We start from the raw sequence: 14,208 nt of genomic DNA on the forward strand, positions 1-14,208 counted from the left end.
GTGGACCTCACTGTCAACTGTAACTGAGTAGGAATTCCAGAATCTCCTACTGTAGTTTTTTCTGGGGATGGTAGGAAGCAAATATGAGTTTAGGTTTCATAATTTGTTTTTTTAAAGATTTCATTTATTTACTTGAGAGAGAGAGAGAGAGAGAAAAACCCAGTGGGGGGAGGGGCAGAGGGAGAGGCAGAAGCAGACTCCCTACTGAGCAGGGCGCCCAACATGGGGCTTGATCCCAGGACCCCGAGATCAAGACCTGAGTCAAAGGCAGCTGCCCAACCAACTGAGCCACCCAGGCACCCCAGGTTTCATATTTAAAAAAAGAAAGAAATAGTACCACTGATAGATTCATTAACACATCAGGGTTCCATCCCAAGATTTTGAACTAATTCAAGCTGTTGTGGTAAATGAGAAAAGACACCGTCTTTAAGTAAAAGGGAAAAGACTTCTCCTTGAGAACCGTATTACCCATCTTTATCTACACAGTAGGAGAACTTCACTTTTCTTGAAACATTTAAGCAGACTTTTGGTTTCAGCTATTTCAAATAAGAAATTACACTGGTATGAGTTTTTACCCTTCAGTTTTAAACTATAGCTTAGCCTGTCTAACAGTAATGAATATGTGGAACAGGTGCCTTTCTTCACAGTCATAAGGGAGTAGTCAAGAGCACAGACTCCAGAGTCAGACGATCTGGGTTCAAATCTTGGCTCTGCCACCTGTTACTTTTGTGTGCTTGGAGAATATTCTTAACCGCTCTGGTGCCTCATGTGTCTCATCTGTAAAATGGAGATAATCATAGTATTTACCTCACAGAGTTGCTTTGAGAATTTAGTAAGTGCAATGACTGACACATAAAATATATTCTTTTAAATAATAATAAGTTCTCTTATTTTGCTTAGCATAATACACTCTAGCTTCATCCATGTTGTTGCAAATGACAAGATTTCATTCTTTTTGATGGCTGAGTAATAGTCTGTTGTGCATATATATATCTATATGGTATATATATCTTCTTTATCCATTCCTCTATGCTAAGTGAAATAAGTCAAATACCATATGTTTTCACTCATATGTGGAATTAAAGAACCAAACAGATGAACATAGGGGAAGGAGAGGGAAAAAAAGAGAGAGAGGGAAGCAAACCATAAGAGACTCTTAACTATAGAGAACAAACTGAGGGTTGATGGAGGGGAGGTGGGTGGGGGATGGGCTAAATGGGTGATGGGCATTAAGGAGGGTACTTATTGTGATGAGCGGTGGGTGTTATATGTGAGTGATGAACCACTAAATCCTACTCCTGTATGTTAACTAACTAGAATTTAAATAAAAATTTGAAATAAAAAGATAAACAAGTAAATAAAACCAAGTGAAAAAATAATAATAAGTTCTTTTTTATTTTTTCATCACTTCCTCTGTGTCTCATCAGTACAATTAATAAACCATGAAATTTAGAAATGAAGAGGGGCTGGGGAATGAAAAATGGCTGAAAGACTACAAAAACAATCCCTCCTACTAAAATCATTTGGGAAAAAATCTATTGCATGCTTCTTATTACTTAGCACCTAATAAATTGAAAAAGTTGTGCTTATATTAATTTTTCATATTAGTAGAACTAGGTTTTAATTTAAACCATGTTTGATATCATTTTTTAATAGACTATAAATTTGAAGCTCACAAATTACTCAATAAAGAGGGTTGACTCCTCCTCTCTGAAATAAAGAATTGTACCAGATGATCTTATTTATAGTTCTCAAATTGAATATACATATAAATTAAATGTTTTCTTTGAGGATTGAAAGAAAATCCATATTTTTGAATCTCATGTCCATATTAACATTATCCAAATACACCTGTTTCTGTGATGGACAGAGGAAACCAAGCTAAGCCAGGCCAGAGATATTTGACATGATCCCTCAAGCTTGATCCTTAATCATTTGCAATATATTTTCCTCACATTTGACTGAGAGATGTTTGAATTTCTAAATAATTTTGTCTCCATAATTGTATTTGAACATATTCTAGTTAATAAATTTCCTAATAACCCATTTTCTTCCACTGACAAAATTTGATACCATTGTTTTGTTCATGTTCTTATATCCAACAGGTTCTTGGATGAAGTACAATCCTATTCTGGAGTTAACAAAATGAGTGTGCAGAACTTGGCCACTGTCTTTGGCCCTAATATCCTGCGCCCCAAAGTGGAAGATCCTTTGACCATCATGGAGGGTAAGTAAATGATTATCTTACATCCTCATCAAGAGAGCAATCAACTGTCTTTTGTTTGTTTGTTTTGTTCTTTTCTAAAGTTTATTTATAATCTCTATACCTAACGTGGAGCTCAAACTCACAACCCCAAGATCAAGAATCACATGCTCTGCTCCCTGAGCCTGCCAGGCACTCCCAATCAACTGTCTTTTGTTTGTCTGAAACTATTCTCTTCTGAGGAAACCAGGGAAATAAGTAACTCCATGGTAACTCCATTTATTGACCCAAGTCCTTCAAGTGCAAAAAACTTCTCTTTGGAAGTCAGGCATTTTTTTTAGTTTACTAAAGAAAATAATTTCCTAAAAGACTCCTCAAGTAGCCTTACAAGAATAAATCAGCTGTAAAGTATTATGCAAGAACTAAAAACCAGTTCACTTTTTGAGCCCCATTCAATTTTCAGAAAATTCAAAAAGTAACTATTTTAAATTAATATAGTTTTATTAATTTTGGTTTTGACTAATTTCAAGAAGCAGAAAAATATGGTCTTCTGTAAGATTATGCTACTTATTAAACTGTGTTTTGAAACATGAATTGTTTTCTAGATTATAAAATGCCTCGAATTATTTTCCACAATGAACTTCTGCTTCTGTTTGTTCCTAGTGGGGCCTTACTGCTTGAATACCTTCCTTACCTATGGCCATTAGTAGTACCATTGTTTTCTACAAATTGGATGAATTGAACATTTAAGAATTTAATAAGGAAGAGGGGAGGAGAAAGAAAACAAGTCATTTTAGTTTCACTCTGAGCTTATTTAGAACAAAATATACTCCTGATACTATTCCTTTCTTGAAAATTCTAAGATTTGTATTCCTCTATGTCTTATGAGACAGAAGAGAAAGCTTTTAAGTGTTTGCCTGCATCAACTCAGCTTCATTTCCTTGTCAGATATTTAGGGCAATATCAAGCGAATGTCATATTTGGGGCAATAAGTTAGTTGGTCCAGAAAACTTAATTTCTTTTGGAAGAGTTTAGCAGACATTAGAAGATATAAAATGTGAAGCTCTAAGAAGCTTACCAGTACTTTATAGTTTTTTGAAACCTTTTTTTATTATAAAATAGGAGGCATATGATAATGAAAACCACCAATAACACACACACGTATACATCTTAATGAATTTATATAAGACAAACACTCTAGAAATCACCACCCAGGTCAATTAATATAGCTTTTTTAGGCATCCCAAAGTCTGGCTCTGTGTCCTGTTGCTCCATCTTACTCCCCCACTTACTTATAATTCTATTTTACTCCACAGACATTTGTATCAATCACTTCCTTGCATTTCTTTATAGTTTATCAACCAAATAGATTTCCTAGGCATTATATTTAATCTTTACTATTATTTTATTTGATTTTTTTAATGTCTTTGGCCCTAATGTCCTGACTTCAGGAACATATAAAAAGGATAATAAACCAACACAGTCTTCTTCACAGTCATAGGGGAAGTGGGTTTTAATCCCAGGAAGGCAAGCTTGGCTAGCCATTTAAAAATCAATGTAATTCTGGGGCACTTTCAGCTCAGGTCATGATCCCAGGGTCCCGGGATCGAGCTCTGCATCAAGCTCCCTGCTCAGCGGAGAGCCTGCTTCTCCCTCTTCCTCTGCTGCTCCCCCTGCTTGTGCTATCTCTCTGTCAAATAAATAAATAAAATCTTTAAAAAAAATAAAAGTCAATGTAATTCACCATATTGACATTTTTTTAAAAAAAAAATCCTGTCCGTGAATACCAAAAAAAGTATTTTACAAAATCGAACACCACTCATGGTAAAGGCTGTTAGCAAATTAGAAATAAAAGGAACTTAGCCTAACAAAGGTCATCTATAAAAAATTTAGCTATAATATTATACTTAATGGTGAAAGACAGAATGCTTTCCCCCCTAAGATTGGGCATAAGGTAAGATTGCCTACTTCTGGCACTTCGACTGTACTAGAAATCCTAGCCAGTGCGATAAAGTATTAAGAAGGAATTAAAGGCATACAAATTAGGAAGTTGTAAAACTCTGTTTATTCACAGACAACATGAGAATTTCGGTAGGAAATTCTAGGAAATCTACAAGGAAAGCTACTATAACTAATAGGTGAACTTATCAAGGTCATATGATACAATGTCAATTTATAAAAATTCATTGTTTTTCTGTACACTAACATTGAACAATTGGAAATTGAAATAAAAAATATAGTTTTAGAACTACACTTACAAATATCAAAAATTAGAGTTAAATTTAAGAAAATATGCACAAGATATATATCCTGAAAACTACTAAACTTTTATGAAAAAAACTATGTAAATGGGGAAATATACTATGTTCATCGATTAGAATAGTCAAAATCAATAAGCTGTTAATTTTCCTGAAGTGTACCTATAGTATCAACATAATTCTCAAAAATGTTACAGAAAAAATTTTATTTGTTGAAATTGACAATCTGATTATAAAACTTATATGGAAATAAAAATTATCTAGAACAGTCAAAACAATTTGAAAGGGAAAAAGAAAGTTGAAATATACTACTTGATTTAAGACTTAATATAATGCCACAAATAAGGTAGTGTGCTATCAATATAAAGATAGACATATAGATCAATGTAATAGAAAAGAGAGTTCAGAAGTAGACCCACACATGTCATTTGTTTGTGACATATGTGCCAAGTTAGTTCCGTGGGAAAGGGGTAGTCATTTCAACAAATGATACTTGAAAAATTGCATATGTTTAAAAATCCTCTATCCTTACTTCACATCACTCGGAAAATTAACTTGAAATGGATCATAGACCTAAATGTAAGTGCTAAAAGCATAAAACTTAGAGAGGAAAACATAGGAGAAAAAACCTTAGACTTACTAGGGCACAAAAATCTCTAACCATAAAAAAAATTGATAAGTTGTACTTCATCAAGATATCCTTAAGAGAACAGGGCACCTGGGTGGCTCAGATGGTTAAGCATCTGCCTTCGGCTCAAGTCATGATCCCAGGGCCCTGGGATCTAGTGCCACATAAGGCTCCCTGCTCGGAAGGGGGCCTGCTTCTTCCTCTCCCTCTGCTGCTCCCCCTGCTTGTGCTCTTTCGCTCTCTCTGTCAAATAAATAAATAAAATCGTAAAAAAAAAAAAGATATCCTTAAGAGAACAAAAAGGCCAGCTGTGGAAATGGGGAATATATTGTGAATCAAGTATTAAAGAATTAAAGAATTTGTTTTAAAGGTATATAAATAACTCATACAAATAATAGGACAGTGAATCCAATGAAAAATTGGATGAAAGATCTGAATTAGACATTTCATCAAAGATAAACAAATAGCTGGGGCGCCTGGGTGGCTCAGTCGTTAAGCGTCTGCCTTCGGCTCAGGTCATGATCCCAGGGTCCTGGGATAGAGCTCTGCATCGGGCTCCCTGCTCGGCAGGGAGCCTGTTTCTCCCTCTCCCGCTCCCCCTGCTTGTGTTCCCTCTCTTGCTGTGTCTCTCTCTGTCAAATAAATAAATAAAATCTTAAAAAAAAAAAAACAAAGATAAACAAATAGCAAATAACACATGGAAAGATGCTCAGCATTTTTAGTCATTAGGGAAATGCAAATTTAAGCTCTAATGACCTACCACTACACATCCTCTACAAAGTATAAAATTGAGACTCAAAGTATTTAGTTTGGCTAGTAGAAATACAAAATGTTAGAGCCATTTTGCAAAGTTGGGTAGCTTCTTATAAACTTAATCATTTACTAGCCATAAGACCAAACAGAGCAGTGTGCTAAGAATTTACCCATATATAAAGGAAATATATGTTCACCCAAAGCTTTTAGTCAAATGTTCATATCAACTTTATTTCATAATAGCTCCAACCTGAAAACAGACCAGTTGTCCATCAATCAGGGAATAGATAAACAATTTTTGGTACATTCATAAAGTGGTATACTACTCAGCAATAAAAAGAATGAACTATTTGATACATCCAATAATGTGGATAAATGTCAAAAGTATTACGCTAAGTGAATAATGCCTAGACACAAAAGACTTCATACTGTATAACTCCATTTATATGAAATTCTAGAAAAAGAAAAACTGTAGTGTTAGAAAGCAGATCACTGATTATAGTGGTTGGGAGGTGGGGGTAGGGAATTGGCTACAAATAGGCACAAGGGAATTGTCTATTTCATGATTAGATGGAAACATCCAGGACTGTCATTTGTCAAAATTCATGATATACCTTACAAACATCTGTACATGTACAAAATGACACACGTATAAGGTTATTCATTGCAAAAATACAAATCGCAACTACATTTCATAGAAGGCTGTCATATGTCTGTGTATATGTATTTTATTTTATTTTATTATTTTTTTTATTATGTTATGGTAGTCACCATACTATGTAAGTGTATTTTAAAGTGCCTAGGTACCTTTAGAGGAAAATTGAATTCTTATCCAATTCTTATGAAGAAGTGCCTGTAATGTGATATTTAAATTCAACCTTTGTGAGAGTATATAGACGAGGGGGAATTTCAGGATCCATGTAGTACAGTAGGACCCCCAAAGCTGCTTGGACTCTTCACAATGGGCTGGTGATTATAACCACTCTGACCTCATTATTTGGGCTTCATGTTATTCATTAGCAGCCCAAGAAAGAAAATGACAGAGAAATAAAAAGGAAAAAAGAGTGTATAGAGACACATACTTCATCATTACTAAGCTAGTCTGTCCTAAAAAGATATAAAAATTGAAAGAAAGTCCCTTTGCAAGAACTATTGCCATTTATTATTCTGGATATTAGATGAAAGCAAAACCTCCCAAGGTAGAAGAGAGAGATTTCTAGATCACTGGGGCCCTGACAGTCACTCTATAATTATGGCAGGTAACTTTGTCATGACTGTTCACAGACTCATCATGGAGATCTTGGGAATGTCACTCTTCAATTAATGAAATGCCCTGCATAGTTCACAGTCATGGTGAGAAGTAGTGATGCTTCAAATGTTAATATTCCAGTGATGGGGAAAAGCTCCATTTTCCCAAAGTACTAGACAGAGTCATATATAATAGAGGCTGCTAATATTTGAAAGCGTGTCTGTCATATGAGCAAATAGTAAAATAGGACTAAGTACACATGTCTTCAAACAGTACATAACGACGGTGTTGACAGCCATTTTAACTACATTAACATCTTTTCATCAGATTCACTTCTACATGCACTGAAAATAGGATGACAAAGTCAGAGGTGGCTAAAAAAAGGAAAGAAGGATATATTATACCATTAATTTTTTTCAGTCCTTTTTCTTCCACAACTCTGGTTCAATAAATAGATGTCTTTTATTTAATTTCTCACTTAGAACAACCCCAAGCTTACTTGTTGCTACTACAGTTTAAATTCCAACAGCTGAGACATAATAGGACCGTGCATGCTCTGGAGTCAGAAGACAAAGTATGAAAGTTCACCTTGGGCATTTATCATCTGCGTGGCCCTGAGCAAACACCCTAACCTCTCTGAACCTCAATTTTCTCATCTGAAAAATTTTAAGTCCTGTCTCACAGCCTTTTGAGAAAGTTAATTTAAAAGATGTAAGTGAAACATCTCCACCTAACACAGTGTTTCTCAAACTCCAACATACATAGGAATCATCTGGAGATATTAACATGCAAGTTCCCCGATTGAGAAGGTCTGCAGTGGGTCCTGCAATTTAAAAGCTCCCAGGTGATATCAGTGCTACGGTTCTGTTACTGCTGGTGTCATCCAGGAGCTGGTTACAAATGTAAAATTTCATGCCCCACCCAATATGCTGTAACAGAATCTCCAGGTAGTTTGAAAGAACATTAAGTTTGAGCAACACTGACCCAGCATCAGACCTGGCACATTGAAGATTTGTGATCTAAAATACTGTAAGTTTTGTATTATCACAGAAGTATGCAGGATACAGATGGATTTAACACATTTTTTTCAGCTTCAAAATTTGATTTTGAATTACATTCAGAGTCAGATTTTGCCAACACATGGTTTTAAGCTAAGGAGTGGCCTCACCCCAGATCAGGCCTCTACTCTCTGACAGCTACCCAATTAGTAGCTGTTTCCGATCGAAATCTGCATTGCCAAAGCCCTTGTCATCATTTTCCCCACCATATCTCAATTTAAGTATTTTATATAGAAAGTACGCTTATTAACTAGAATTTAAATTGTTTCGCTATGTCTGTTTATTGGTGACTATTCCTAGGAGCTTTTAGCAACGTCATATAAACCCAGTTAATGCATCAAATTAGTATAGTTCAAGCCAAAGCAAAGATGATTGATGTTTGCATTAGCCTATACTGTTTTATTATGGGTACATGAATAAATGAATACTTAAGGAGTTTCTTGGGTTATTGAGGGGAGAAGGGGCTCCAAGTTAGGAAACTACTTGAGAAGCCTAGTTAATGGTGGCAGCCAGTTTTAAGGGATAGGAGCTCAGCTTGAAAGGCAGTGAGGAATATGTGAAAATATACTTGAGATTTCAGCTAATATGCCATAAAACCTGATAAATCCATTGATTTTTTAATAAATGACTGCTTTTATTAATGGATTAACTTTTGTATCCGTTGTTGTCTGATTACTTCTGCTGTCTGAGATTCGTATTCATTTCTAATTCATACTTTACAGTGTATAGTGAAGATAGGAGAATCAAATGGAAACCATAGTATTTGCACCTGTGTAAGAGAATTATTTTCTTTCTCAAAGGTATTTTCATCATTTAAAATGCCCTGCCTAATGCTTTGCTATTTCTTGTAGAGCAGGCCTGGTAGTAACAGATTCTCTTAGTTTTTGTTTATCTGGCAATGTCTTTATTTCCCCTCCATTTTGAAGCATAGGTTTGTTGGATATAGAATTCTTGCTCGACAGTCTTTCAACATTTTGAATATCTTGCCACATTACCTTCTGGCAATGTGAAATGATGAGAAATCAGCTGTTAATCTTACTAAGGATCCCTTATACATGAGTTGCTTCTCTCTGCTACTTTCAAGATTCTTTCTCTGTTTTTGGTTTAAGACAGCTTGACTATGATGGGTCTAAGTTTGGATCCTTTTGCATTTACCTAACTTGGAGTTTGCTGATCTTTTTGGCTATACAGATCACGTTTTTCATCAAATTGGGACATTTCAGAAACTATTTCTTTAAATATTCTTTCTCCTTTGGGACTCTCCTTCTGGGACTACCATTAGGCGTATGCTGGTAAACTTTATGGTGTCCCACAAGTATGTGAGGCTCTGTTTGTTTTTCTTCCTTCTTTTTCCTTTATGTTCCTCAGACTGGATAACCTCAGTTGACCTATTTTCAGGTATAACAATTCTTTCTTCTGCCTGCTCATATCTGCTGTTGATTCCCTCTACTGATTTTTTTTTTTTCATTTCAACTTTTCAACTCCAGAATATCTGTTTCATTTTTATACTTTCTGTCTCTTTATTGATAATAAAGTCTATTTGATGAGACATTATTCTCACTTTCATCTGGTCTCTTTAGACATGGTTTCCTTTAGTTATTAGAACACATTTAAAATAGCTAATTTAAAGTCTTTGTCTAGGGAGTATCCTGTCTGGGCTTCCTCAGAGTTTGTTTTTTTCCTGTGTATGGGGCCATAATGTCTTTACTCTTTGCATGTCTCATAATTTTCATTGAAAACTGGACATTTTTAATAATATAATACTGTAAGAACTTTGGATATCAGGTCCTCCTCATCCTCAGGTTTGTTGTTATTTTTTGGTGGTTTATCTGGACTAATTCTATAAAGTCTGTACTCTTTGCCATATGTGGCCACTGAAGTCTATGCTTGGTTTGCTTGGTTGTCAACTAATTATTCACAAAGGTTTCCTTAAATTGCCTAGGCCAGTCAGTTCCCCATTTTTTTACCAAAGGGCTTTGTATGCCAACCTTTGACATTCAGCCAGGTAGTTCAGAACTCTGCAGTAGCCTTCAGTTTCTGCTTGTGCAGAGCCTCAAGATCAGCCAGAGGTCAGAGACTAGGGACTTAGTTCTTTCCTGAGCATGCACACAGCTGTAGGCATGCACAAAACCCTAAACGTGCCTGTAGTTTTCTAGATTCCCAGGAATAAATCCAAGCTTTTCAAAACCCCCCATGGAAATCGCATTCCTCAGATTTTCCTTTCAAGCTTGTGGTTAGCCTATTATCTGCCCCTACTGTTACCCACTGCTTCTGGCAGCCATGATGTTAAACAAAAGAGCCCTCATTATTTTTGACAAATGCCCCTGAGAAAAATGCTCTTCACACTGGTCCAATTCCTAGTCAGATCAAATAAAGACATGCATTGTGAGGGGGGTCTTCAAGGGAACCACCAAACAGGTCAAACAATGACAATACTCTGGGAATGGAGCTTTGGAATTCCAACTCTGTTCTGCCCGTTGCAGGGGCTGCCAAGCTGCCGGTTCACACTGGGACTGTGGGGTTCATTTTCAAGGCTGTTGCAAAGCTAGCGAGAAGAGGATGGGGACAGAGTTAAAACACCACAGAGCTTGCTGTTCGGACTGAGTCAGCCATTTTCCTTGGATAAACACTCTTCAGACTGTAACCAGCCTTTAGTTAATTACCAGATTCCTACAAACGTTGATTCAGAATACTTTTGTCAGTTGCTTTTACAGAGAAGAGGGTTTCTGAAGATCCTTATTACGCCATTCTGGCTCTTATCACTTAAAATGCCTTGAAACTTTGGAATAGTGAACAAAAATCATATGGAGCATCATTATCGTGCTACATTAGAAAGACAGACCATATATCCACCAGAGATCATATAGGGTTCCATTAAGAAATGCCACTAAAATATCTTGGTGGTTTGAGGCAATTGTCAGATGAGAGATCACATTGACCTCCTCCTGAGGAAGATTTCTCATAATTAAATCTCAAACTTGCAGGAAATGGTGTATAATGATTAAAAGCCTATTCTTTGGAACTAGCTAACTCTGGTTTCAAGCCCTGTTTCTGCTCCTTAAGAGCTTTGTGACCTTGGTCAAGTTACTTAACATTTACAATACAATGATAATGACTACCTATTCATAGATTTGTTTTAAAATCCAACTAAACTAGCAAAAGGAAAGTGCTTGGTGCAGTTCGTGGCACACGGTAAATGCCCAAGAACTTTCAGCTTCTATTGCTATTATCGTCATTAAGAATATAGTTCAACACTACTGATAACAATGCTGAACGTTCATCTGATTGTGGTTCTTTAAGAGTCACTTTCAAGGTGGGAAATAGAACTATTTCACTCATACTACTGTGTTTCCGATGCAATTCCAGGCACTGTGGTGGTCCAGCAGTTGATGTCAGTGATGATTGGCAAACACGATCGCCTCTTCCCCAAAGATGCAGAACTGCAAAGCAAACCCCAAGATGGAGTGAGCAACAACAACAATGAAATTCCGAAGAAAGCCACCATGGGTCAGCTACAGAACAAGGAGAACAATAATACCAAGGACAGTCCTGGTAGGCGGTGCTCTTGGGACAAGTCTGAGTCTCCCCAGAGAAGCGGCGTGGATAATGGATCCCCCACAGCTCTACCAGGTAGTAAAACCAACAGCCCAAGGAACAGCATTCACAAGCTGGATGTGTCTAGGAGCCCCCCTCTCATGGTCAAAAAGAATCCTGCCTTCAATAAGGGCAGTGGGATAGTCACCAATGGGTCCTTCAGCAGCAGTAATGCAGAAGGTCTGGAGAAAACCCAAACCACTCCCAATGGGAGCTTACAGGCCAGAAGGACCTCTTCCCTGAAGGGGTCTGGTACCAAAATGGGCACCCACAGTGTACAGAATGGAACGGTGCGAATGGGCATTTTGAACCCCGACGTTCTTGGGAGCCCCATGAACGGTCGCAGCATGAGTTGGCTGCCCAATGGCTATGTGACCCTGAGGGATAACAAGCAGAAAGAGCAAGCAGGAGAGTCAGGCCAGCACAACAGGCTCTCCACCTATGACAACGTCCATCAACAGTTCTCCATGATGAACCTTGATGACAAGCAGAGTGTCGACAGCGCCACCTGGTCCACTTCCTCCTGTGAAATCTCCCTCCCCGAGAATTCCAACTCCTGTCGCTCCTCCACCACCACCTGCCCAGAGCAAGACTTTTACGGGGCTAATTTTGAGGATCCTGTTTTGGATGGGCCCCCGCAGGACGACCTCTCCCACCCTGGGGACTATGAAAACAAGAGTGACCGGAGGAGTGTGGGAGGTCGGAGTAGTCGGGCCACCAGCAGCAGCGACAACAGTGAGACATTTGTGGGCAACAACACCAGCAACCACAGTGCACTGCACAGTTTAGTGTCCAGCCTGAAACAGGAGATGACCAAACAGAAGATAGAGTATGAGTCCAGGATAAAGAGGTGAGGAAAATCCGGAGCTCATAGCTGCCAGAAAGGCTGCAACAGTCTCCTCCTGCAAGGACAGGTTCACACAGGAGGTTAAACATGCTGGCTCCAGAGCTAGAGAGCCGAGTTCAAGTCCAGGCTTCCCCACTTATAAGCTGTGGAACTTGGGGAAAGTTGTCTATGAGCTTTTGGGTTCTTACTGTGAAAAACTGAAATATGAGTGGTTTTTACCTTAAAAGCATGTGAGAAATCACTGAGCGTTGTCCCTGGCACAGAATAGTTGCTCCATAATGCTATCTTCTGTTATTAAATGTGTGGGGTTGTGTTACAGGCGGGAAAGGGAGGGGCTAGGGTAAATGGAAAGTAAGGAGCCTGTTTTCACTGACGGCAAGAGGATGAAATGAGGGTGAAGAAAAGGTGTCAAAAGAAACAGATCATTATTTTTTGTTCTTTTAATCGTTGAATGCTGGAGAGAGTGTCCGCTGTCCGCCGGGCTCAGCGCCAGGCCTTAAGGGTTCAGTGGTGAATAAAATAGACAAAAACTCAGCCCTCATGGAACCTGTTTCCATTCCACTGCAGAGACAGATCAAGAGGTAAAGTAGCTCAGATGCTAAGTGGAAGGCTAACACAGGGACAAGGAGTAAGAAGCATTGGTGAGGTGTAAGGTCCCCAGCAGGGACCGCTGGAAGGCAGTCACAGAGGAAGCCTGCAGTTACCTGGGAGAAGAGCCAGTGGAAATGTCGCGAGATGGGATGGGCAGGGGCCTCAGAGAGGGAACAGGGCCCAGTGACAGAGGACCTTGGGGATCACTTTAAGTCTGGCTTTTATTCTGAGATTGGAATCCATGGAGGTTTTTGAGAAGAGCGATGGCATGAAGTGTGTTTGTATGGACAAGGGAAATTGTAGGATAAACAAGGAGCAACAACTATGATTTATAAGGAAGCGATTATGCTAAACCCTAATTTATATCAGTTTATATCTTCTCACAAGATGACCAAGGTAGAAGTGTGCCTAGCAACTTCTCCAGGGAAGCAGCTGTAGCAGGATAAGGGGTGTTGGTCGAGTGTCCTGTGTTCACAGCACCCCTGACTGTCACATGTTCTGTGGACTTGAGAGGCGGGAATGGAGAATGGAGCCCAGGGCTCACAAACAGCACCTTGGGCCAGAAACCAGAATGTCCCTCCGCCACATTTTCACCATGGTTACAGAAATTCTAAAACTGATGACCTTTATGTTCTCCTTTCAGCTTAATGTAGGCAAGAGGACATTTAACTCTCAAGTAGGAGAAGGCTTAAGGCTCAGTTCAGCACGAAGCTGCCCTTCTGTGGTCTCCGCCCCAGTTTCGGGCTGTGTGACTTGGTGGCCCTCCTGCTTCATGGGTGCTCTGGGGTCCTTAGAGGAGTGGAACTCAGTCTTTGTCCTGCTTCAGTAGCTGCCATGCCTCCAGACCCCACACGGCTGCTTCTTTATCCATAAAGTTGGCTTCAATGTATTTTAATATGTGCGCCATCCATTAGTCAGTTATCAGGCTAAAAGATACAGATTTTCAAGAGCTTCGGTAAAGTAAATATAACCTAAAGTACTACTTATACATTAAGTTGAAAAATGACTTTCTTAGGAAGTAGTTTTT

At 38.4% G+C, this 14,208-nt stretch overlaps 1 protein-coding gene across 6 annotated transcripts in view; it reads left to right on the plus strand.

The window, feature by feature from the left end:
- Positions 1–14,208, plus strand: part of ARHGAP24 (Rho GTPase activating protein 24) — a 495,495-nt gene that overhangs the window by 477,922 nt on the left and 3,365 nt on the right. For all 6 annotated transcript variants that reach the window (XM_025887159.2, XM_025887158.2, XM_025887160.2 and 3 more), the window contains 2 exons: positions 2,106–2,227; positions 11,516–12,593. In XM_025887159.2, the coding sequence (XP_025742944.1) occupies positions 2,106–2,227; positions 11,516–12,593 (1,200 nt within the window). The remainder of the gene's footprint in view (positions 1–2,105; positions 2,228–11,515; positions 12,594–14,208) is intronic.

Source organism: Callorhinus ursinus, unplaced genomic scaffold (genome assembly GCF_003265705.2).
Source record: "Callorhinus ursinus isolate GAN/ISIS: 27379988/994484 unplaced genomic scaffold, GSC_fseal_2.0 scaffold4, whole genome shotgun sequence".
Taxonomy (NCBI): Eukaryota; Metazoa; Chordata; class Mammalia; order Carnivora; family Otariidae; genus Callorhinus; species Callorhinus ursinus.